This window comes from Trachurus japonicus, chromosome 6, assembly GCF_045865225.1.
Source record: "Trachurus japonicus isolate A0001 chromosome 6, Traja_1.0".
Lineage (NCBI taxonomy): Eukaryota > Metazoa > Chordata > Actinopteri > Carangiformes > Carangidae > Trachurus > Trachurus japonicus.
The window spans coordinates 4,615,512-4,638,267 of record NC_140912.1 but is presented as its reverse complement, the minus strand read 5'-3'; the positions used below and the strand labels follow the sequence as shown (position 1 = coordinate 4,638,267).

Here is a 22,756-nt window from a genome sequence, read left to right as displayed (position 1 = left end):
CCCAATCGCCGCTCATCCCGGTCTCCCTTTTGACCCAACCTGCTTCATACATAAAATCGAATGAATGGGGGGGCATAGCCGTGCGCTTGATTGAGATGCAAATGCACCAACCGGTGGGACGGATCAGCCGAGAGACAGCCGCCGCAGCCAATGAGGAGCAAGAGGTGGGCGGTGCGCTTTAAATCAGGCTAGACAAGTGTTGGGGGAGTTGGGGGAGTGTGTGTGTGATGCTACAACCTCCTTATAAAGGGACTCTCTCTCACGTTGTGGCTTGGAAATTAGAGCACATTGCCTAAAAAATTGAGGTCTCCACATACACACTCTCTCACACACGCCGCCGAGTCACCGAGAGCCGCTGCCATGAAGTGGATGAACGCTGAGGAGATGTTCCGCAGGGCCGAGACGCCTCTCTTCTGGGTCGGCGCATTAACTGTGGCCTCGCTGGCGCTGTGGCTGCTCTACAGGCTGCTCTCAGGCTTCAGGATCTGGGTCTTGGGAAATGGGCAGCTACTCTCTCCGAAGCTGGGCAAATGGGCAGGTAAGTTGGTTCAGATCAGTTTTCACGCCATCACGGTCAAGAAGGGGGCAGCTCAGGGGGGGTAGGTAGGTAGGGCAGGTGGAGTCGACGAGCCCCAGAGTGTAGAGGGGCTTATTTGAGCTCAAACTTCACTTTGGCACAAAGAAGGGGCTGCTTTCTGGTGCGTTTTATTATTATTTTTTCCCCCTCTCTCTCTCTGTGGTTTAATTCTGGTGTTGCGTAACAGTCACAGGTAAGCAGCTGTTTGACTGACAATATAATGGTCCTTATTAGCTCAATTGGTTTCTTTCTGGCGTCAAACACAGCACCGTCTGCTTGCCAGGGGCTCCAATCAGCGTTTTGAAGCCACACTTGGAGCGGTAGGGGGTGGGGGGTGGTGAGGGGGGGATGCCCCACATTGGTGAGCCAGGAGCCAAATTGCGCAGGCTATGCGCACTTTTCACAGAGCTGTTTTATGTGGGTGAGCTCTCAGCCAGCGCACTACTGAACCACTTCAGCCCATCCGCATGATGTAGGACAAACCCATATGCTCAATTAAAACGTGACCTACATCCAGATAATATTCAAAGCTTTTAGACTTTAAAAAATGTCTCATTGTTGTAGTTCCAACAGTTCGCCCCGCGTCTTAATTAGTTTGTATATGAATCCACTCAGGCGGTGTTTTTGTCCTGCTTTTGGTGCTGTCGACGGTTCCTGGCTCACCGCTCTCTCATGTCACATTGCCCTACCTGTCCCACTCCGTTTGCCCTATATACTGCTAGACGACATTAAAATGCCATTAATTGGAATCGGACTCTCTGGATTGCACTTTTTAAACGTGCTTGTCTGAGCAGGAGCGAGTTACCGGTCAGATCGAAGTGTATTTTGGTTTTGTAGCGACTAGTCTCATAGGAATCGCCCTGCCATGGCTTGACCCACTTCTCCAGTCTCCTATTTGACGAAGACTGCTGCGTCTGGAGCCTCTTGCTGCGCAATTTGCCGAGCGCTCACAGTTGCATCGGGATGGGTTGATAACCCCACCCCCTTGCTTTCTCTTCACCCCCCAAAAAAGGAAGAAAGAAAAAAAAAAAACAGGCGATCCCCATAGATCAAATTCTTGTCGTTTTTGTATATCAATATATTGAACCCATTTGTTTATCTCTGCACTGTGACGCACTTTGCCTCGAAATCGTCATTTCCCCCCTTCATCTTTCATAAATGGGGTGTTTAATTGATGCCCTGTACGTCAGGAAACCAAAGGCATGACGCAAAGGTGGGGTGCCTTTAGGAATGACTAATGTACATGTTTATTTTAGTGATACTCCAGAAATATGCGGAGGAATACCGGTGCACACCGATGAGTCATGCGCTTGTTCCTCGCTTCGTCATCCATTGGTCATATAGAAATTGTGATCCCCCCCCCCACCCCATACCACCACCCCCACACAGCCCTCCCCACCTTCACCAGCCCAGCTCTAAGAGGTTCCCTTCTTTCACTCCTAGTGACCAGAAATGCTTCGGTGCAGTTTTCTGTTATACAATAGCCAAAGTCCTGTGATATTTTGTCTTTTCAGTCGGATTTTAAAGTGTGGGAGATGCTTAGGCAGCAGTTTTTCTTTTTTCTTTCTTTTTTTTAAAGAAAAGATTCGTATTGCTCATTAAATGCAGATCTCTCGATTATTCTTTAAAATCGTTATTAATCTCACGCCGCTCCCTCGAGCCAGTTTCTGTCACGAGTTCAGTCATGTCAAGACTGAAGCTCATTTTCAACCACAGCAGAGGGACAGGAGGACAGGAGGCGAACGGCGTGGTGGGGGAGGGAGGGAGGGGTGGCGGGGGCTCGTGAGGTGCACTCGGGATGAGGTGTCCTCCTCGGCTGGTTTTACCAGATGTGCAGGTCCGGCCGGGTTGGGAGGTGGCGTGATTTGATGCACATGCACTTGCGTCAAGTGCTGCTGCTCCCTCCTTTCACCAAGAACAGGGTCCACCTGTTGCAACAAGTATAGCACACAACTTCCTCCAACTATTGACTGTAGGCTTTGTATTGCTTTTTATATTTATGGACACTAAACAACAGGAGTGTGATATGTTAAGTTGTGTTGTGTTGTGTTGTAGTGTGGAGGTGCTTTGGAGACTGGGTTCTCTTAAATCCACTATTTATATGTGCAGTTGTAATATGCCAGGCTAGAGCACAAAACTTAAATGCCAAATACAGTCATGTAAACTTGTTAAGTGAGAGGTTGAAATGTTCTAACTTTTTTTTTTTTTTTTTTAAAGAAAGTAGCTGTGCATGAAGATTGTTTCATTTGAGATGCGTATTTCCTGGAAATAGTAGTTGTATTAGGTCATTGAACTTACCTGTTACAGCCTTTGTGTGATAAAGCATACCATTTTATGACATGCATGGGAAAACATCCCTAGACTCCCATGCTCTCTAGAGACTGACTCTGCAGAGACGGCTGGTATTTCCTGGTCAGACAGGTTTGTGTAAGTTTAGTAACCTCTAGAATTTACTGGATCAGATAAGACTTCTCTTGCAGCATTGGGACATTTTGCTTGTATGTAGTGTTAGTTCTGGTTTCTTTGCTTTGGGGACGCGTTTCAGTGCTTCCACATCATCGGTGGGCGCCTTCGTGTCTGTGCTGGAGCTCTGCAGCTTTTGTATGCAGAGCAAGAGCAGGGATTTCTCTGGAGTTTCTCTGCCAGTGACTGGTGTTCCCCTTAGTGGATGGGACTCCTTGTGGCAGAACAGGGGCACTGCAGCATGAGACAAAGTGGCTTCCCCAGCCTGTGCTGCACTGTGCATATACACATACACTCTCACAGCCTCCCTTCCTCCTGCCAGCCTGGTGCATGTCTGCAGCTCAGTTTTTCTTTTTCTTTTTCTTAATATCACGACTAAAAGAAAAGGTTTTTTATCTTTTCAAAAAAATACTCGGACCAAAGGATGCACCTGAAGAAATGGAGATTCCAAAGATACAGTTTTAGCAGTGTGCAGGAATTCGGCTTTTGATTACATATTCAGTCTTTTAGACTGAAAAAGACCCTTCAAGTGTTTCATGGTATTGTAGCAGATTTATGTTGCAGTATTCGTGCTTTCATTTCCAGCGGAGCAGCTTTTCACTCTGTGTAGTAGTGCTCAGTTTTCTCCTCTGTGCTCCCTCCTCCTCTCCTAGCCCCCAGCAGCCCGTATTATATAAGGGAGCTTGTGTGTCTGTCTGTGTGTGCATGTGTGTATGGTGTGTAAAACTCTATTATAGTGAAATAAATTAGACCAAAAGGATCTTCCTTTTCTTTCTTTTTTTTAAAGTGTGTGCGTGTTGGGGTGGGGGTGATGTGACAAGCTCCTCCCAACATCATCATGACCATGCCCCCCCTCTCCAACCTCTGACGTTAGAGTTTATTGAGAAAATGGTCCTATTATATAAGAAAGATGCAGCCATTCATCATTACAGCACAAGAGTGACAAAGACTTGGGTCAGCACTTATGCAAGAAATGTTGAGTTTGATTTGGCTGTGGAGAACGCCGGTCTATCGGTGAGGGCTGAGAGATACAGGGCAGCGTTAATTATTATCCCAGAATAACTTTCAGCCTGTGTTTTTATGAATAGGCAATAGGTTCCATTCATGGTAAGGAAAATGCACATATGTGAATGAAATTTATTCAACTGAGGCAGGGTCTCCACTTGTTCATCCTTGTGAATGTGCTTCCCCCTAGTGCTTTGTGTGTGTGCGCATGTGTATGTCTGTGTGTGTGTGTGTGGGCGGGGAGAGGGAGAAAGAGAGGGAACACTGCTGTTCATGTGATGAACACGCTCTGTGACACGTGCCAGAGCCAGGGATGCTGGGAAAAGAGAGAGAGAGGAAAAATCCTCTGCATCTCCCTCATTTCAAGCTCTTCTCAATCCCCCCTCCCTCCCTCTCTCCCTCCCTCCCTCCCTCCTTCTCTACATTGCACTCAGCTCTCCAGCCTGTGTGTGCGTGTGTGTTTGTTTCTCTATATCTGGCACTCTTTGTACAGTACCATCTTCATCAGAGCATGTTGTTCTTTCCCCCAGTTTTACTTCTCTCAGTCTCCATCAGTGTCCCTCTCTCGTGTCCATTTGTTTGCCCACTAACCCCAATAATGACCAGTGCTGACATGATTTTGTCAATGAGCAAAGCAGTCATCAATTTAAATTTTGTACTTCAGCATCTAGTACCTTTTGCAATTTTCCATTTCTCTTTTTTTTATGCAATGTAAAATAGTAAAAGGATGCTGCTTATAGTTTTGGTTTTAGTTTTTTTTTTAATGATTTGTTGAAGGAATATCAGAATTCCTCAAAACCTAAAGTGTTCTTCACTTTGTGTCCAACCAATGATGGTTTAAAGACACACCAACTAATGATGGTTGTGATGGTTATTTGCATGTTGTGTATTTTTCTTTTTTTTACCATGCACTTGTTCAACTTAAGTTGAACCAGTTTGTCAGCTTGGCTATGTCTTCAATCAAGTGCAGTTATGTCCCTTTTAAAAAAACACTGGACAGCCAGCATTTTTGAGTTATTGGTTTATTAGCTTTTTGTCACACCTTTTACGTTGGTTGCGGTTCAACATGCCAGAGCAGTGTGAGTATCTGTTGAAACAGACTTTGAAGTTTTGGCTCGGTGTGAGTGCTTCGAGGACAAAGAATGTGTTAAGTAATGTTCTAACACATTGGCTAACCTTTGTAAAAAACAACATCCCTCACCTGAGCGGCATGTGTTGGATGAGCACAGGTGATGTAAGCTGGTTGGTGCGTCAGGGTTCATGTAGTCCTACGTACTTGATAAGAAGACGCATCAGAGTTTTCATTAGAATGATAATAAACAATAGGGAAATGTTTCAGTTTGGGTTAAAGCAAAGTAGCAGAAACGCACGCACATCCATAAACAACACTGTGTGCAGGTGCAGAGCTAAAAAATAAGACTGAAAAAAATGAAGAAAAGCTCGCACACTGCAAGGGCTCCTATAAGTATAATTCAATACTGACAACGTTTCGAGCTATTGCTATACTTATACTTATACTTATAGGAGCCCTTGCAGTGTGCGAGCCCCCTGGCCTGGGGGTTCATGTGATTTGATTGTCGACAAAGCTCCTGCTGAATGAAATGTTCAGAAACATTAGAGACATAATCATGGTACATTTGTTTTTTTGGTGATGACATGTTTTAGAACATCATCCACCGTTTAAAGTAATCTGTAAATACATTGATGGGACATCTGCCAATTTTTGTCATATCAACAAGTATTTCCCGTCTTGCAACTCGCAGGTTTTTAAAGTTGCAGCACCAGAGTCCAGCAGGTGATTCCACTAATGAAATGAAATCACCTGCTGCAGGCTTTGTCTGATATGAAACCTCCACACCAGGGGCGGGTCTTCCATGGTGGCACAGGGGGGCACCTGCCCCCCCTGCAATCTGATTGGCCACCCTGTTTGCCCCCCAATGTTTGCCCCCCAATGGTCATTGACTTGTGCCAATGTCAGTCACTGTGTAAAGCTGAGCTACAAGCACTAACTTCTGATTAAGGCTCTTAATCAACTCTGTCTAGAGTTGTAAAGTAAATAAAGAAAAGTTGAGCTGTCTAACTACTGGCTAAGAGTAGAAGATTTTTCTGTTCACTGTGAGAATTTTTTGTGTTCTGCTCAGACTTCCTATTTGCAAGATAGAGAGTTGATTATTGATTGACCAGAACTTTAATATTGACAAGTGGAAAATGAAAATGTCATAGGCATCTTCCTTACAATGTGAAATATTCAGTGTGGCCAATAAAAGCAAAATGAAGACATAGACAAGACAAGACTGTAAACAGTGTGTAACTGTACAGTATAAATATTCAGTGGCAGCCTTCATTTTTGTTACTTTTGGGTGGTCCCCCCCCAAATTCACTCTTGTTGCCCCCTGTGTCCCCCACCAGAAAATCCTCTGGACCCGCCCCTGCTCCACACGGTACACTCTGTTCTCAGCAGCACGCGGACAAACAGTGAAGTTTGTTTCCTGCGCAAAAAAATAAACAAATAAATACATTAAAAATCACCTCGTCTCAGTCCAAATAGTTGTGGGGAAGGAGGGAGGGGGCGCGAGACTATTTTTTGCTCCGTACCCAAATATAGATGCCGCTTCTATCTTGGGCCGCACTGAAGTAGCTACATGTTCTCTTTTTCTGTCTCTCACTCCCCCCTTCCCCTCTCTCCCTCCTCCCTCCCTCTCTCCCTCTCTCCCTCCCCTCCGGCCCGATCAAGCTTTATTTTCGTCGACTTTTTTTTTTATATTACCCATGTGACTTCTCTCCCCTGCTATTTAAAGCATCGCGCGCGTGTGTATGTGTGTTTGAATGCAGAAGGTAGGCGGGTTGTGTGTGTGTGTGTGTGTGTGTTGGGGGGGGTGTTGGATCTTCTGCTGCAATCCTCCCTCCTATCTTTTTTTCTCTCTCTCTCTCCCTCTGAGGTGGGAGGGGCTGCTCGTTGATAGGCGAGTTTGGGGTGCGACAGATTACATAACAGTACGTAACAAGAGCGGGGCATACAAGGACCGCAGTCTCTCCTCACTGAGAATCTTAATTGGGGATTTGGTGGTGGTGGGGGAGGTGTGTGGGTGGGGTGGGGGCATTTTAGTCCTGTCGCGCTCTCTTTGCATGCATAGGAAGTTTTTATTTTATTTTATTTTTTAAAAACCCACCTCACCCCTGTGGCTAACTAGTAGCCTAGTTAAGACCCCTACACCAGATGTGCTTATTTTACCAGTACACACTTCACCTCAAGAGGGGATAACCAGCCAATAAACAGAAATCTGAACCTACATATTCATAAAGATTTCCTTTTTTTTAATTAGACGCTGCTCATCCTCACACACGCGCCCTCTCATGCAGTCCACCATAGTGTAAATCTAAGATTCTCCATCAGTGTCAGGAGATGGGGCTTCTCTTTCCTCTGCTCATCACATCTCCTGTGGTGTTTAGGTGGAGGGCTGAGGATGCAGCAGCAGCAGCAGCAGCAGCAGCAGCCTGGTCGTCGTGGTGATTGTGATGGTGGTGGGGTATCTTGTTGGTATTCAGGTGCTGCGGCAGGCAGGCAGCTCCCAGACGAGGCAGTGCTGGCGCGCTGCTATTTTTACTCCTCATGCTGCTTTTTTTAGACCCTCGGAATAGTGAGCAGGCAGCGGCAGCGGCAGCGGCAGGGGCTGCTCCACTGCTGAGGATGGAGAGAGAGGGAGAAGAGAGGGAGGGAGGGAGACAGAAAAGGCTGGGGGATGTCAGTACCTCTGGACGTGATGTGCAGCACTAAGCGCGGCCGAGATGGCGGTGCAAACGCGCCCCCGTCAGGCCGGCACGGTGGTGCACCAGGTTCTGTGGCGCTTTATCTGAATGAGATGCAGCGGTGCACACATCCCCCCTTCCTCCTCCTCCTCCTCCTCTTCCTCTTCCTCCTCTTCTTCCTCCAACACACATGCACACATACATGCATGGATTCACACATGACATGTGTCTCTCAAATCTCCGTGTTTCCTCCGCTGAGCGCATCGCGGCTCTTTACGCGGTTGCCTCATCAACACACATTCATCCTCTGATGTTCCCGCGAGCCTGCGTCTTCTCTGAGCGTCACAAGCGCTGCTGTCGTTCACGTGCTTGCTTGCGTAGAATCTTTTTGTTACATTGTGTGTGTGTGTGTGTGTGTGTGTGTGTGTGTGTGTGTGTGTGTGTGTGTGTGTGTGTGTGTCACAGATACACACACAGTAATGCATTACTTACGTGAATGGAGTTACGTCCTGCTGGGAGCACTGGGCTGTGAGTCTGGGTTGAACTGGGGAGTTTTAAACAGAGTTGAGTGTCAGAGATGAACAGGTGACTTCTGTCTGTGACACTGCACTCTGAATATCGTTTGCTCTTATGGTTTGGGTATTTGCTGCACTAATGATGGGTATAGGGGCAACTGAAAAGAAAATGTCTCAAGACTGGAGAAGAACTCGGTGTCCTCATCCCACTATACCCTCCCACCCCCCATTCCCCACCGCCCTCCCTCCATTACACATATAAACAGACTTCACTTTGGCTCACTCCCTAGACAACATTTATTGAGAAAATGGTACTATTATATAATGGGTGGGAGGAGTGTAGTCATTCATAAGTGCAGCACAAGGATTGGGGAGGGGTGTGTGTGTGTATGGGGGGGTAGGTGGGGGGCTGGGTGAGGGGTCTGCTGCTGAATGCACAGTGGAAAATTACGGTTTGATGTCGAGTGTCCTGATAGAAGTGAATGGTGATCAAGTCATGTCGGACCTTATCTGGGTAAAAAGAAAAGGGAAATAAACATGTCCGCCTTAAAGCGGATGCATGGGAGGGATTATTTGTTTATTCTGTACCCCCCCACTTTCCATCCACTAAACATTCTCCCTTTTACATAGTTCAGTTTTACACCTTTTCATTTGACTTCTGTTGCACCGTTTCAGTAATTTAGTCTAGTTTTTTTTGTTAAATTATTTCTTCTGTCTGAACAACTCAAACATTTTTTATTATTATTTAACCTTTATTTAACCAGGCAGATCATTAAGAATACATTCTTATTTACAGTGATGGCCTTTCATTCAAACTGAAGGATCTGAGGAGGCAGAGTGTGGAACTTTCACACAAAATAAGATTCTTTTTAATGATGTTTTTACTAAATAGATTTAAAGAGTGTGTCCGCTAACAGCACAAATAGGGAAAAGGTGACCTGTCACAGTTCTCAACTTTGGGTGAGAGACTTTGTTGACTGTCTGTGACTTTGGGACGGGGACTGATGCTTGTTGCTCAGTATTCTGAGAATGCCCGGCACATGTAAGCCTGAAAACATGTGCCGTCTGTCACGTAGCAGCACGCAGTCAAGTGCATGTTCTTGACTGTCATGTTCAAGTTCAAGAGGTGATGCTGTACATGCAGTTTGAGTACATAATGCATAATTGGTTTCTCAAAGGTCAAAGGCCAGCGATGCTCTGTGTGTTTAGGTACATAACTCCTTCTCACATGCAGGTGCAGCTGTCTGCACCTGAGACTCAGTCACGCAGGGGAACGGCATGCGTCCCGGCGGCCTTTCTGTGCTGTGCAATCATCATCCATTTTGACTGGAATGTTGTCAGAGCAGTGAAGCTCCACTTTGTTTTTTATTAAGGACATGTTCAAATTCTTTGTTTTAGCTGACGTGACCTGTCAGTTGTTCCTCAAAGGTGCCGTGGGCCCCCCTTCCAGGAACAAATGCTCTTCTTCTCGTTAGTCAGGACTTGTAGCACTTGTTGGTGTGAGGATGTCTCCGAAAGCTTCCCACCCTGCAACCTTGTAACGCCCCTCCATGTTTTCAAGTTCTCCCTCTGCACTGAGTTCATTACACTCGGATAAACTCCAAAACCTGCACAATAGTTGTCTGAAAACAGGTTTCAGGAAAAATAGACGTACAGGGAAATGTAACGGCGGTAATGTAATATTAGTTTCTCTCTCTCTCTCTCTCTCTCTCTCTCTCTCTCTCTCTCTCTCTCTCTCTCTCTCTCTCTCTCTATATCTATATCTATATCTATATATATATATATATATATATATATATATATATATATATATATATATATATATATATATATATCTCACAAAATGCTGATTTGATGTCAAGGTGGTTGCTGCCCCCCCCTCTCGCCCCCCTCAGCCATTTTACTTTGCAGTGAATGTAACCTCCTAGTGCCTCTGTTCGTCCCCACCTGCATCTGCAACCAGAGCCTGATTTGGTACGGCCCGCTCCCATTGAGGCTTTTCTGCCACGGAGCGTTTGATTCGTAACGCGGGGGGTTTAAATATAACCGGGGATTCTGCTCTCTTTTCACTTTTGACTTTGTGCTTCTCTCTCTCACGCTTTCTCTCTCCTCTTCTCTCATTCACTCCCTTGTCCCCCCCTCCTCCCCCCTCCTCTCCCCTGCTCTGCCATCTCTATTCTGTCTCTTTCTCCTTCACTCATTCGTTCTCTTGCTTTGCTCCAGTTCTATTTTTAGCCACCTCCAGGATCCCTCCTCACCACCCCCCCTCTTCTCCCCCCACCACCACCGCCGCCTCCTCCCTCCCTACCCCACTTCACCCTCCTTTCTCCTGCTCCATGTTCGTCATCGCTCCCTCCTCTCTGCATCCCCTCTCTCTCATCTTGTCTTTTTCCTGCTCTCCAGCTCTTTGCTAGAGAATGTCCTCTACCTCCATTAATCTTTCATCCAGCCTCGCCAACAATATGCACAACTGTGTGTGTCCATGTGTGCAGCCAATTCCCCATCACCACCACTTCTTTGTGTATTTTTTCTTCTACATACCTTTTTTTTTTTCTCCCTCCCTCTTTCCATCCATCCAACCCCCCCCCATCCTCTATCTGTCAGTCAAGCAGGGGCAGGGGTTGATGGGCAGTGAAGGTTTAAAAATAGCCCTGCTGGCTTGACAAGGTGAGGAGAACTCTGAACACAAGAAGAACATCAGCTCCTCTCTCGGCCCGCCTCACACCGTCCTTTGTTGTGCTCCCTCGTTCCCCTGCCGTCACCAAACTGCCTTCGCCACCAGTCGCCCCCCCCCCCCCCCCCCCCCCTATCCTTTGTCTAAACTACAGATACACTTGAATTAACTATTATCAGTCAGATTTGTGAGTATACAAAACTGATAAGTGATTCAATGCTGTGTTTTGTGTGCAAGAAACCCTAATCATGATCTTGACAATCAGCTGAGGTGTCAGTGGGTGTTGGAGGCTTTGTGAATCCTATACTGTTTCCAATCTCTGCTCTGCTTTCATCTAAATCATATCTCCACCTCTGCACAATCTCCATCCCCTTTTGTTGTCTTTGCAACTCAGCCTTTGTGATTTAACCGATATCTATACCGTCTCAGCTGGTATTATATGCATCTCTGCTCCAGAGCTATATGCAGCCCCACTATGTGCACTCGGACACCCAGCAGGCATTTCATACAATAGAAAACACTGTCGTGGAGCTCAGAGAGAGGCTTTCCTGAATAGCAGGGTGTGTCCACCAAGTGATTTGCTTCGTATGAACTGTTCTGTCTTGTCAGCAATAAAGTCAAAAGGGCTTGGCTTCATATTGGAGCTCTGAGGCTTTTACTATGAGAACTGGTAGCAGTCAAACCTGAAGTTTAGGTGTGTCGACTCGTAGGCCACTGAGAAAAGAATATCACATTGTGTGTGTGTTGTTAGTTTAGTTCTAGTTTATTTCTATCTGTAACTGTCAGTTGATGTAAAGAAACTCTGAGTGAAGTATTGTGCCACAGTGTGTTGTGGATATTAAGTTGGGTCAGAGTAAACCCATGGTTTCAATCAGATCATCATTTCTCAGGGAAGATGAACCAGTTTGTCGTTTTTTCTCCCCTCTTTCTTTTACTTTTGGGCACTTTTTTTTTTTTTTAAAGCATCTGCTCCCTTACTAGGTGAACTAGAAGTTGACTTGACCCCAACTCTGCTGACCTATTTCTCTACTTTCTGTCTCCCCAGTTGTGACAGGAGCCACGGATGGAATCGGGAAATCCTATGCGGAGGAGGTGAGGCTTCTGGACCCTTATTTATTTCATTTCTTTAACAGGAAAGTTGTGACTCATGCATACACAGACAGACGTGCACACAGTGTTCATTCATAGGCCATGGTAGGGGAGAGCCCTTACAGGCCTATTAACATGGAAGAGAGCCCCCACACACACAAACACATACATACACTCACACACACACACACTTCAACCAGAGCTCATAGGAAGGTAACAAGCACACGTTGAATAGGGGCTACCCTGCCACGTGTTGGGCCTATACTAGTGTGGGTGTGCTGGCTGTATAATGTAGTGATGCTGGGCCTTTGACTCATACTGTTGCTGCTACAGTGGGGCTAGCCGCTGGTCACGCAACCACAGGCCACTGTTTTACCAAGACAGACGTAGTCTAGTTAGGTAGTTAAAAGCTGTTTCACATGTATCAGTCCTGCAACGTGCGGTACATTTGGTCAGTTTCCCTGTAATGTGCCCACAAGATCAAACCGGCTCAGTTTAGGATTTAATATACACATCAGGACTGTTGAATATTTAAACGATTAATCAATTAGTTGTTTGGTCAATAAAATGCTGAAAAATGTTTCTCAAACCACAAGATGACGTCCTCATATGTCTTGTTTTGTCCACAAACCAAAGAGAGACTCAGTTTATTGTCATAAAGGAACAAAGAAAACAGAAATATTCACATTTAAGAAGCTGAAATCACAGAATTTTGACTTGTTTTCTAAAAAAAAACTACTCAAACGGATTATTCGACTATCAGAATAGTTGACGATTAATTTAATAATCCATTATTGTTCCATTTATCAATTAATTGTTGCAGCTCTGGTACACATAACAAGGGAAGAGCATGACTGACCACATTCACAAGACAGGTGTGAGATACTCAAGTCTCTCTCGAGCATGTTTCCATTAAAGTGAGCGCAAGTGTGTTTACACATGCAAAAAAACGGTCCACTCTCAGTCATCTGATCCAGTGCCGAAGCACAATGGGCCTCATTCACCAATATCTTCTTAAGAACCTTCTTAGATTATTTCTTAAGTTGTTCTTAAGAGGTTCCTTAAGAAAACCCTACGTCAGATTCATCAACGCGTTCGTAAGCCTCAGAATTGTTCGCAGCTGTGTTCCTACTTGATGAATGCCATCTCCTCGTAAATTGAGGGCGTGTGCCAGGTGAGTCTAATTAACATAGGATTAGCATAGGTAACCGCCCCATCAATGCACGTAAAAGGGCATGAGACTGCAGGGCCGTGTGCACACAGAACCCACAGGCGCTGAGCAGAGAAGGTGGAGTGAGAAAGAAAGTTGAAATGCTCAAATGAAAATCTGGGAGGCAGCACCAGACTCCAAACGTAAAAAGAACTTAAGTAGTGAAGTGGCGCTACTGCGGCAGGAATGAAACAAAGAAACAAACAAAAGGCTTATATTTAGTTTATATTTTTATATTTATATTTAGGCTATATTTAGTAGCGTCAGCAGTGGATGCAGCTCTTCGGTTGTTATCAGAGAGACCACACTCTCACGTGTGCCATCATAAATATCATCATATTATCACATATGAAAAAAAAAACAGTTGTGTGTAGTGTGAGCACTTACAGTAAGTGCACTGTTGCAGCCCGCAATTAGGAAAAAAAAAAACATATCGGCAGCTGTATGCCTCCCCCTCCCCCAAAAAAAGATATGATATGAATTTAGTGTCTGTAATGTTTTTTAAGAGACTGCAATGATTTGTCAATTATTATTATTATTAATATATATGATTATTAAAAACATCATAAAAGATAAGAAAATAATTCTTATTCAAATCATATAATGTCATACAACTGCAGAACAAAAGAAAACGCTATAATCGGTTATTTTTGCAGAAGTCTCAGCACCTAAAAGTGCGTAAGTATACTCCTGACTGTTCTTAGATTTTGTTCTTAGTTAAGAACAAATTCTGGATAAGAAAACATTCATGAATGCCACAATCTTCGTAAAAACTTCGTAAGTAGGACTTAAGAACAAATTTGTTCTTAAGAACGGTTCGTGAATGAGGCCCAATGACTTTAAGTCTTAACTTCATGGAGCGGCTGCTCTGGACAGAGAAGCTGGATCTTGGATACTGTCATCAGCCTTTCTTATATGATGGAGATTGGCTAAGCCTTTGTTTTTCTCTTTCCAGCTGGCCCGTCGTGGATTTGCCATGATGTTGATCAGTCGTTCACAGGACAAGCTGGACGATGTGGCCAGGTCACTTGGTAAGTGTCTATAAAAGTGTGTTTATCTCCACAGCATTATGGAAGTATGTTAGGGGTTAAGAGCACAGTGCATGAGCTGATGAGAATGTGGCTACAGGGTTTCCCAGTCCTTGATAACAGGGCCTCAGTGTAAGCAGTTAAAGCAGAAGTAAGCGATATTTTTGTGTTAATATAATTCTTAAATAGTTGTATCTTCCGACAGCAATCACTTCTATAGAGTGTTTGGTCTGAAACACAGGTCTGTCAGTCACTCTGCTCTGCTCTGAGCCGAGGAGAAAACTTTCCTTGTATCCTACAACCTTTATCCAATGAGGAGAGAGAACGGCATAAAGGGGCAGTCCTCTCTGTGTGTGCAGCCAAGGGATGCGCGTGAATGTGGTGACGTAGGGACGAGGACCAATAGATCCATGTCGAGGGCGGGGGCTGCTAACTCCGTCGGCTGACAAGAAGTTATGGTGCGTTCAGGGCAACTCGTAACTCGTGTTTTTCCGACCTGTGAAGTCGTACCATTTCGATCTGGTACGAGTTCACGGGGCGGAAGTTACGAGTGGCCGTTATAGTGCACTTTCACAGGTAAAACAGGTCGGAAAAACACGAGTGGGTTGCCTGGAACGCTACAAAGTCGTGACTTGAAGCTGTAATTTACGGTTTCAAAAACCTGCCTGGAACGCAGCATTAGCCAAAACGACCAGATCGCTTACTTCTGCTTTAAAATATTGTCAATAAAGATGGAAAATATGTTGTGGACTGAAGTAAGATGAGGGTAGACGTCCATTTTCAAAGACGTTTGAGTTCTGGTGCTATTGGACCGGCTTCTTCATCTTTGATACATTTGTTAGACACAGATCAGGCTCCTCATTCAAATAAACAAGCGACCGTATGAAAGCAAACTTTTTTTTTTACCCCCCCTCCTCTTCCCTGGCCTGTCTCCAGATCTGAACAGAGACTGAATGGTGAATGCCCCCCCCCTCCTTCCTGCCCCCCTTGTTCAAATAGTGCCCTCTCCCCCGACTCACTCTCTTTCCATCTGTCTCTGACGTCTCCCACAGCGCAATTTCCCCTGTCGTGCTTCAAGTCCACAGAGGGGGCTGATGGGTAGTCACGAGCGGGGTGCGGCGTGCCAAATTCTGGCACTCCTCTCTCACGATTAGTCTGACAAAAACCACCCTGGTACTCCGTGTGTAGCCGGGCAACCCACCCTGACCCACCTATGATTTTATTGTTGTAAACGTTTCTCCTCCCTCTCCTATACGCAGCCATCTCATTTCTCATTGACTCTTGAACGCACCTACTTGGCAACCCTAAATTACTGCTCCAATTTGGCAACTCCAGTCTTCGTGTATCTGCGTCTTTGCCACCACATCTTATTTTGTCTTTGACGCTCACTCGGAGGTTGTGATGACTTTAAAAGAATCTGAACTGGATATAGATTTCAGAGAGGCTCCAATTCATAATCCCCTCTTTAATTTTTCGTGTTTGTTTTTTAAATTCAATTACTATACTCACCTCACCTCATCCCACCTCACCTCACACCCCCCCCTTTTCCCCTCATCTCATCTCACCTCATCTCACTCTCTGACACACTGCTGGTCTGTACCGAGGCACATCCCAGGAATTTTTCCTCTTATAACTCCCTCTCCCTCCGCCACCGCCACCTATCAGCTAAACGAGTCTTTGGACAATAAATTCTAATTGCAGCAGGCGCGTCAAACATGACGAGGGAGTGGAGGGAGGAGTGTGGGGGGCCAGGGGGAGGGGGAGATGGTTGCGAGGCTGGTTTGCTGGTGTGCAGTGCCCTCTTCAGTTGGGTCCTGACAGTGACTGGTTCCATGCTGCTTGGATTTGAATGGGTCCAGGGCTCTGAAACGGGGGATTGCTCTGTTGTAATGAGGTTTTTCACAACGCATTGGCCCACTTGTGACACAATGAATGGCCCTCCCTGATCTTCTTCCTGTGCAAGCTGTGCAGTGTCACTTTGTTTCCCACAGTTTAAAACACATCTCTTGTTTATCACCCTGCACCAATATGATTGTGGACTTAGACTTAATGGGCACTTGTTTCTCTTTTTTTCCCTCAGAGGAGCAGTTTAAAGTAGAGACCAGGACCATTGCGGTAGACTTTGGCAGGTCGGACATCTACTCCAAGATCGAGGCGGGTCTGGCCGGTCTGGAGATCGGTGTTCTTGGTAAGAGCTGTTTTTTCTTTCTTCTAACCCTTCAATGCCAGGACAGTGAGGACATTCAGCCCTCCTGTCCATCTAGTGATGACTTAAAGGAGTCATCTATACACTGATGCTTTGAATGGATGCTGCAGTGTAGTAAACCGAGAGGAATGAAGTCCTGTGGAGAGTTTAGCAGCAGTACAAGATGCACTCTTCACTTTATTAGTGAAGAAATGAATGTTTTGATATGTCATGTCTGTTCAGTTAGTGTGAGATACATTGTGTTTGTTTCACTCGTCTTGTCTAAGTGATTAAATGTCTGACTTTTAGACATTTTAACTGCCATTTTTCACCATTAGGAAAAATGTTTCTTTTGGTTTTTAAATTTGCATTACAGTTTTGCATTCAACAAGCTTATAAAACTTGATGTAATTTCAGCTGTTTGTGTAATGTGTAGTCTTGAGTTCATATTGTACTTTCTATTGGAACATTTAAGGAGCTGTTTGTCCCTTTTCTTTTTTTTTTTTTACCAGTTGTGCTCTACTGGTTGTAAGGTGTGGCTGTGTGTAGTGTGCACTAAATGCCTGTCTCTATCTTGTTTGCTTTTGCTGCCACTTTGTGGTAGAACATTCAGCTAGTCTGAGTTATTCAGAAGCAGGTTTTTTGTTTTGTTTTTTGGAAAGAAAACAATAGAATAATGTCTGTCTTTTTTTTTTTGTCTTTTAGTCAACAATGTTGGTGTGTCTTACCCCTACCCTGAGTACTACCTCCACATTCCTGATCTGGACAATGTGAGTTTGACTTCTTGTTACTTCATCTTTATCTGCTGATGGAAGTCCTCTTTTGTAAATGAAATGGTCATTTTCAAAAAAAAAAGCTTCTTTGTCTCATGCCCCACATCTGCAGCCTTCTGTGTTTTAACACAACATCTGACTGGTGCTTTCTCTGTTTCAGTTCATCACAAACATGATCAACGTCAACATGACCTCAGTGTGTCAGGTGAGTCCTGCTCTGTATAGACTTCTCCTCAGATGTCATTGGACATTTACATATTTCCATCAACGCCCCAAGTGTTTGTTTAAAGTTGATCCATGTGTTTTTTTTTTTTAACTTTTCCTCCTTACTTCCCTCCCTTTTTATTTTGTTCTTTTCCTCCTCTTCTGCTGTTTCTACCATGGTACCTGCAGTGTCTCAGTTGTTCCCAAAGCAACGGTGGACTACACCAACGCTGTCTGTACTCGCCACCCACGCAACTCTCTCTCTCTGTCGGTCTCTGCCCGTTTCTCTCTCCCTCCCTCCTACTTTTAGTCTTTTTATTTATTTTATAAAACTATTTCCCAGTCTCCCTGTTCTCCTCCAAGAGTTTTGTCCTCGTATTTGTGATGGTCGGTGCTAACTGAGCTTGTGGTGTTGTTGTTCTTTCAGATGACCCGCCTGGTGCTGCCCAGAATGGCTGAGAGGTGAGTTAAATGATAGGCTTCCATGTTTTGCGACATGACTGCAGTCAAACATCAGTGTCGTGCATGAGGGATTGTGGCTCAGCTGCACCACCCATCTCCAAATTAAACAAATCTTTTTGTATTTTGAAGAGGGATGTTTTGGAAACCAATGTTCATAAACAACTCTTTTTTTTAATTTAAAAAGGGGCAGAAGAAATCCTCCCCAAGCCCTCTCCATCACTGCATCTCTGTTTCCCTCTCCTCCTTTGTTCGCAAGGCTGACAAGCTTTCAATTCACACAAAGTGCTCTTCCCACCCCATTGGCTGCTCTGTTCCCATGTGACTCCTGTGGGCCAATAGCAGCGCAGGCACATTTAGTGCCGTGTGAGGCTATAGCGTCGCTCCACTACATCACTGCAGCAACAGGCTGCCATGGCAACCCACACGACCACTACCACACGTTTTGTGTGTGTGTGTGTGTGTGTATGTGGAGTGGGGGGGGGGAGATCATGACTTTGTCAGTGTGCTGAATGTGTACGGACACAAGATTCCCACAGTGGAAGTTAGTGGATGTGGAAGGTGAATGAGGCTGAGAGGAAACATGTGCAGTCGCTGCTTCAGATCTGGAGGAAAAAACCCTGTGGTTATTGATCAGTGTTACGACAGCTGCACTGAAACTCAGCCTGTCTTGATTTAACCAAACTTCAGCTGATCAATGAAGCTTTTCTGTGGTGATTTTTTTTTTTACCAATTCCACTTCAAAACATCAAAACATCTGACATGAAACGGATGAGTTTAATTTTTCCGTTGTGAAAGCAGTAGTCACTGATCGTCTCAGTATCAGACAATGAGCCAAAACTCTTGTCATAACTCTTCCTTGTCTTTTTCTCAGATCCAAAGGTGTTATCCTGAACATCTCCTCTGCCAGTGGCATGTACCCCGTCCCTCTGCTCACAGTCTACTCTTCCACAAAGGTGTGTGTGTGTGTGTCTGCCACATCTGGACATTTGTCATTCTGTCAAACATTTCTCCCTGGAAATAGAGTTTTATTATAATGTTGGTGTTTATCTGTTTATTTCCTCTGGCTGCTGATAACAGACCCAATGTTTTACACAATGACATGTTAAATCTCACTCTTGCCTCCTTCTGTGTGTTTGCGTGTGTAGGCCTTTGTGGATTTCTTCTCTCGTGGCCTTCAGGAGGAGTACAGGCGCCAGGGCATCATCATTCAGGTGAGTTTGGGGCTCGTCTGGTTGAAGCATTGAAGGTTTTTGGTTGCAACACTTTTTGGCATGGAGGTGTCTGACCTGTGAACATCTTTGAGAACCTTCTTTCTCTGACAAAAACTGTGCACTACACTTAAAGAGGAAATGAGTGGAGGATGATGATGATGATGGTGATGAACGTGAACATTTGTTGTTGATATGAAATGTGTTCAGTTGATGCTTTTGAATTCTACACAATATAATTTAACTTTTTGTTCTCGCTCACTCAATCAATGTGATCAATACATATTCACAGATGATGCCATTTTTACCTGTTTTACCAGCATAGGCATTTTTCAAAAAACAAGTTGTTCCACATCAGGCCTGCTTGTTCTGTTTTTAGCGCCCTCTGTTGTATTCACTCATGTGCCACCTTGTGGTTGGACCGTGTACGACAGTTTCACCTCAGCAAACCTCGTTTTCACCTGATAACCCCAGTCAGCAGAGCAGTTCACAGCAAACTCTTTGCGCATTTTAACCTACACCGTTTCACCATGCACTTTAACAGTGGTCAGTCATTTAAATGCTCTTACAACTTTACTTTTTGTCCTGTGAGTCTGCAGTCTTAAACTAACCCGAGAGCTCACTTCATACGTTTCCTTTTTTTGTTTTCTGCAGAGTGTGCTGCCCTTCTTTGTGGCCACTAAGATGACTCGTATCAGGAAGCCCACCCTGGACAAGCCCACCCCAGAGCGCTATGTGGCAGCTGAGCTCAGCACTGTGGGTCTGCAGAGCCAGACCAACGGATACTTCCCCCACGCTGTTATGGTAAGAAGTGGAAAAAATTCAAACTCTGCATGGGAAAACAACAAGTGAAGTTAAATGTTATCAGTTATGGTGAATCAGACTTGACACTGAGCCATGTGAAATCAGTTGCAATACAATATCCTGGATTCAGTTTTTGTCTGTTGTTTTTGCATAAACTTGTGGTTGTGATTCTTTTAAAGTATGGATTGTATCTTTTATTCCTGGTTAGTATTTTAGAAGCTATGTAGCTATAAAATACATAGCCTATACATATATTTCAACATTTTGGCAAATTGGCCTATTGCCCTAATCCCTATAGTTTTAGGAGTAGGTTCATTACCTTTAATTATCGGTGCAAGCTGTTTTTAGATCGGTGTGGCAGAGACGCAACAGAGCTGCATGGTATTTCCACGTTGCCCTCATCAAACTAAATACACAATCCCACAACTCCAAAACACAAGTTGTGACTTGCACATTCACCACGCTATGAAATGTAACGTATAATTATGTAACATTATGACACATGAAGCAAATACTCAGAACTACTTGTGCTTTTGAAATCATCACGCTGCCAAGAAGCCGTGTCTGGAATGTAGTTCCAGTTAAGAAAACAACTCCGTCTCGTAACGTCCCATTGTTATTTCATAGCGTGGTGAACGTGCAGGTCACAACTTGTCTACGAGAGCGTTTTGGATTTTGTATTTGATGAGGGAAATCCGAGCTCACGTCTCTGCCCCACCGATCTAAAAACAGCTTGCACCGACAATTAAAGGTAATGCACCCACTCCATCTTGCAGCCAAACCTTTTTATTTCCTACCTAAAGGATATAAGCCTGAACAGTATACCCACACACCTTTTTGTCCTGTTTATCTCACAGGGCTGGGTGACCACCAAGCTTGTGCCTAGCAACCTGGTTATCTTCTTTGGAGCCCGGATGAACCGTCTGCAGCGCACCGGGTACCTGCACAGGAGGAAGCTGCGGGAGCAGAAGAACGGAACCAGTTTGAAGAGCGACTAGGAAGACGGCCGACCAACCATCCAGCAGGCAGCCACACGCTGTCCTGCTCAGCGTTTGGAGATGAGATGTTTTGAGCCTGTATGATCGATCCTCCAGGGTTACCTGAGATTTCACCTTCTGTGCTTTTTCAGTAAAGTTGCACATCGTAGCATTTGTATGACTTTGGGTTTAACATGGCGGTCTGGCCTGATGTGAGTTGTCTGGGGAGAAACAGCCAAAGAAGGCAGGAGCTGAAAAGATAGTAAAATGCTGCTCTTGGCAAAGGACATATTTATTGTCACTGACACTGATGGTGGAATTTACACAGCTAGAAAGATGAGTGATTTGTTACCCTGCTGTTGTAAGCAGTGGACAATGGTGGTGGGCAATTTTTTTTATATGATATACAAACATGTAAAATTATTTATTATATGTGTGTTTGAACACCAAAGGACCATTTGACACTAGCTTTCAAACTTGTCCTGTTTACAAATCATTGAGGTATTTGAAGATGGCAACTTCTGCTTTCTTTCATGTCACTTTATTTGCATCATTGACTGTAATGACGAGTTACGAGTGCCTCTTTTTTCTATTGTGTATAGTAGACTATATTTAAGTAGTCGGGTGGGTTTGTTACACTTATTTATCTAAACCAAAGCATAGCTGTCGTTCACTGTTTCATTAAAAGCAAAGTGCCTTTCTACTGACAAAAGTGCAAATGGTCAAATTCAATGAGCAGGTATTAAGATAAGATAAGGAATGGGGTTAACGTGCTGTAAAAGGATGTAATTCTACTGCTGTTTATGTAAGCTACAGTCCACAGCAGCTTATTTTTCTGCTTGATTAAAATGTAAAGCCACCAAAGAGCGAACAAGTAGTGAACCCATTTGAAGTATCTGTATTTAGAGAATTGTAGAGTTTCATAGATCTTACAGTGGCTTACAATGTGGTGTCAAATACTCATCAGTCCACAGTTAAATGTGTCAACAAATGGAGATGATTTAGTTTTGTGCCTACTCTCTATAGAAGTGTGTCCAGCCAAGATGATTCCAAAGACACAGTGCAGACTCGGTGAGGCAGAGAGCAAGCCAGCTCTCAGCTGAAGGATTAAAGGAATCACTGGAGCTGCATCTGTAACATCTGTATTCATGGAACTACCATACAGAAATCATCATGTATGGCTGCACCTGTCCAAGAGGCTCCGTCAGAGCTCGGACATTAACCCAGCTGAATATTGAATACCCTATATGACTTGACGCGACCTGTGCCAACTTGAGAATTTTTCAATGTAAAGAGTCTTCTATGTTTGGAAATTTAAAATTGAATTTCTACATGTAAAATGCACTGTTTACCTTTCTGGTGGCAGTTTTAAATTTTATACGGTTTGTTAATAAAAGCTTTGGTCATACCACAGTGTTTTGTCTTCTATTTATTCTTTACAGATGTATTACAGCTTTGTGCACAAGTGTGAAAATAATGTATCCAAAATAATAATAATAAAAGGGTCACTGTTCTTCCATCCTTTTGATACCAAAAGAGACAGAAACACATGTAAACATGCTATTTTACTATCACAACTTTGTTACTATCATCAGTTAAATAAAAGTTTCAAAGTCACGAGTAGGAGAGACCAGATTATTTGATCACTTTCACATCTCATCTCATCTCTTGTTGTTGTTGTTGTTTTTTTAGGATGCCCATTGTCATCTGGCCGGGGACTACAGCAGGATATTAGCCATGCTGGCTAAAGCTGCCCTTTTTACTGTATTTAATGCAGTTGATTAATTGGGACTGTCCACGTACAATAAAACAATAAAGTAAAGTAAAAGTAAACG

At 44.3% G+C, this 22,756-nt stretch overlaps 1 protein-coding gene across 1 annotated transcript; it reads left to right on the top strand.

The window, feature by feature from the left end:
- Nucleotides 1–273: 273 nt before the first annotated feature.
- hsd17b12a (hydroxysteroid (17-beta) dehydrogenase 12a) lies at nucleotides 274–21,513 on the top strand. Its single transcript, XM_085778361.1, has 11 exons — nucleotides 274–538; nucleotides 12,027–12,073; nucleotides 14,236–14,311; nucleotides 16,389–16,496; nucleotides 17,199–17,263; nucleotides 17,427–17,471; nucleotides 17,898–17,932; nucleotides 18,804–18,885; nucleotides 19,078–19,143; nucleotides 19,795–19,944; nucleotides 20,802–21,513. Exons 1-11 carry the CDS (start codon nucleotides 361–363, stop codon nucleotides 20,940–20,942), a joined length of 993 nt encoding a protein of 330 aa, XP_085634487.1. The 5' UTR covers nucleotides 274–360; the 3' UTR covers nucleotides 20,943–21,513.
- The last annotated feature ends 1,243 nt before the right edge of the window (nucleotides 21,514–22,756 follow it).

Bases quoted from the DNA above. Each gene is read 5' to 3' on its own strand.
- hsd17b12a (XM_085778361.1), top strand. From the start codon at position 361: ATGAAGTGGATGAACGCTGAGGAGATGTTCCGCAGGGCCGAGACGCCT. The intron at 16,497-17,198 runs GTAAGAGCTGTT...TTTGTCTTTTAG, and splicing joins TCTGGAGATCGGTGTTCTTG to TCAACAATGTTGGTGTGTCT. The intron at 17,264-17,426 runs GTGAGTTTGACT...TCTCTGTTTCAG, and splicing joins ACATTCCTGATCTGGACAAT to TTCATCACAAACATGATCAA.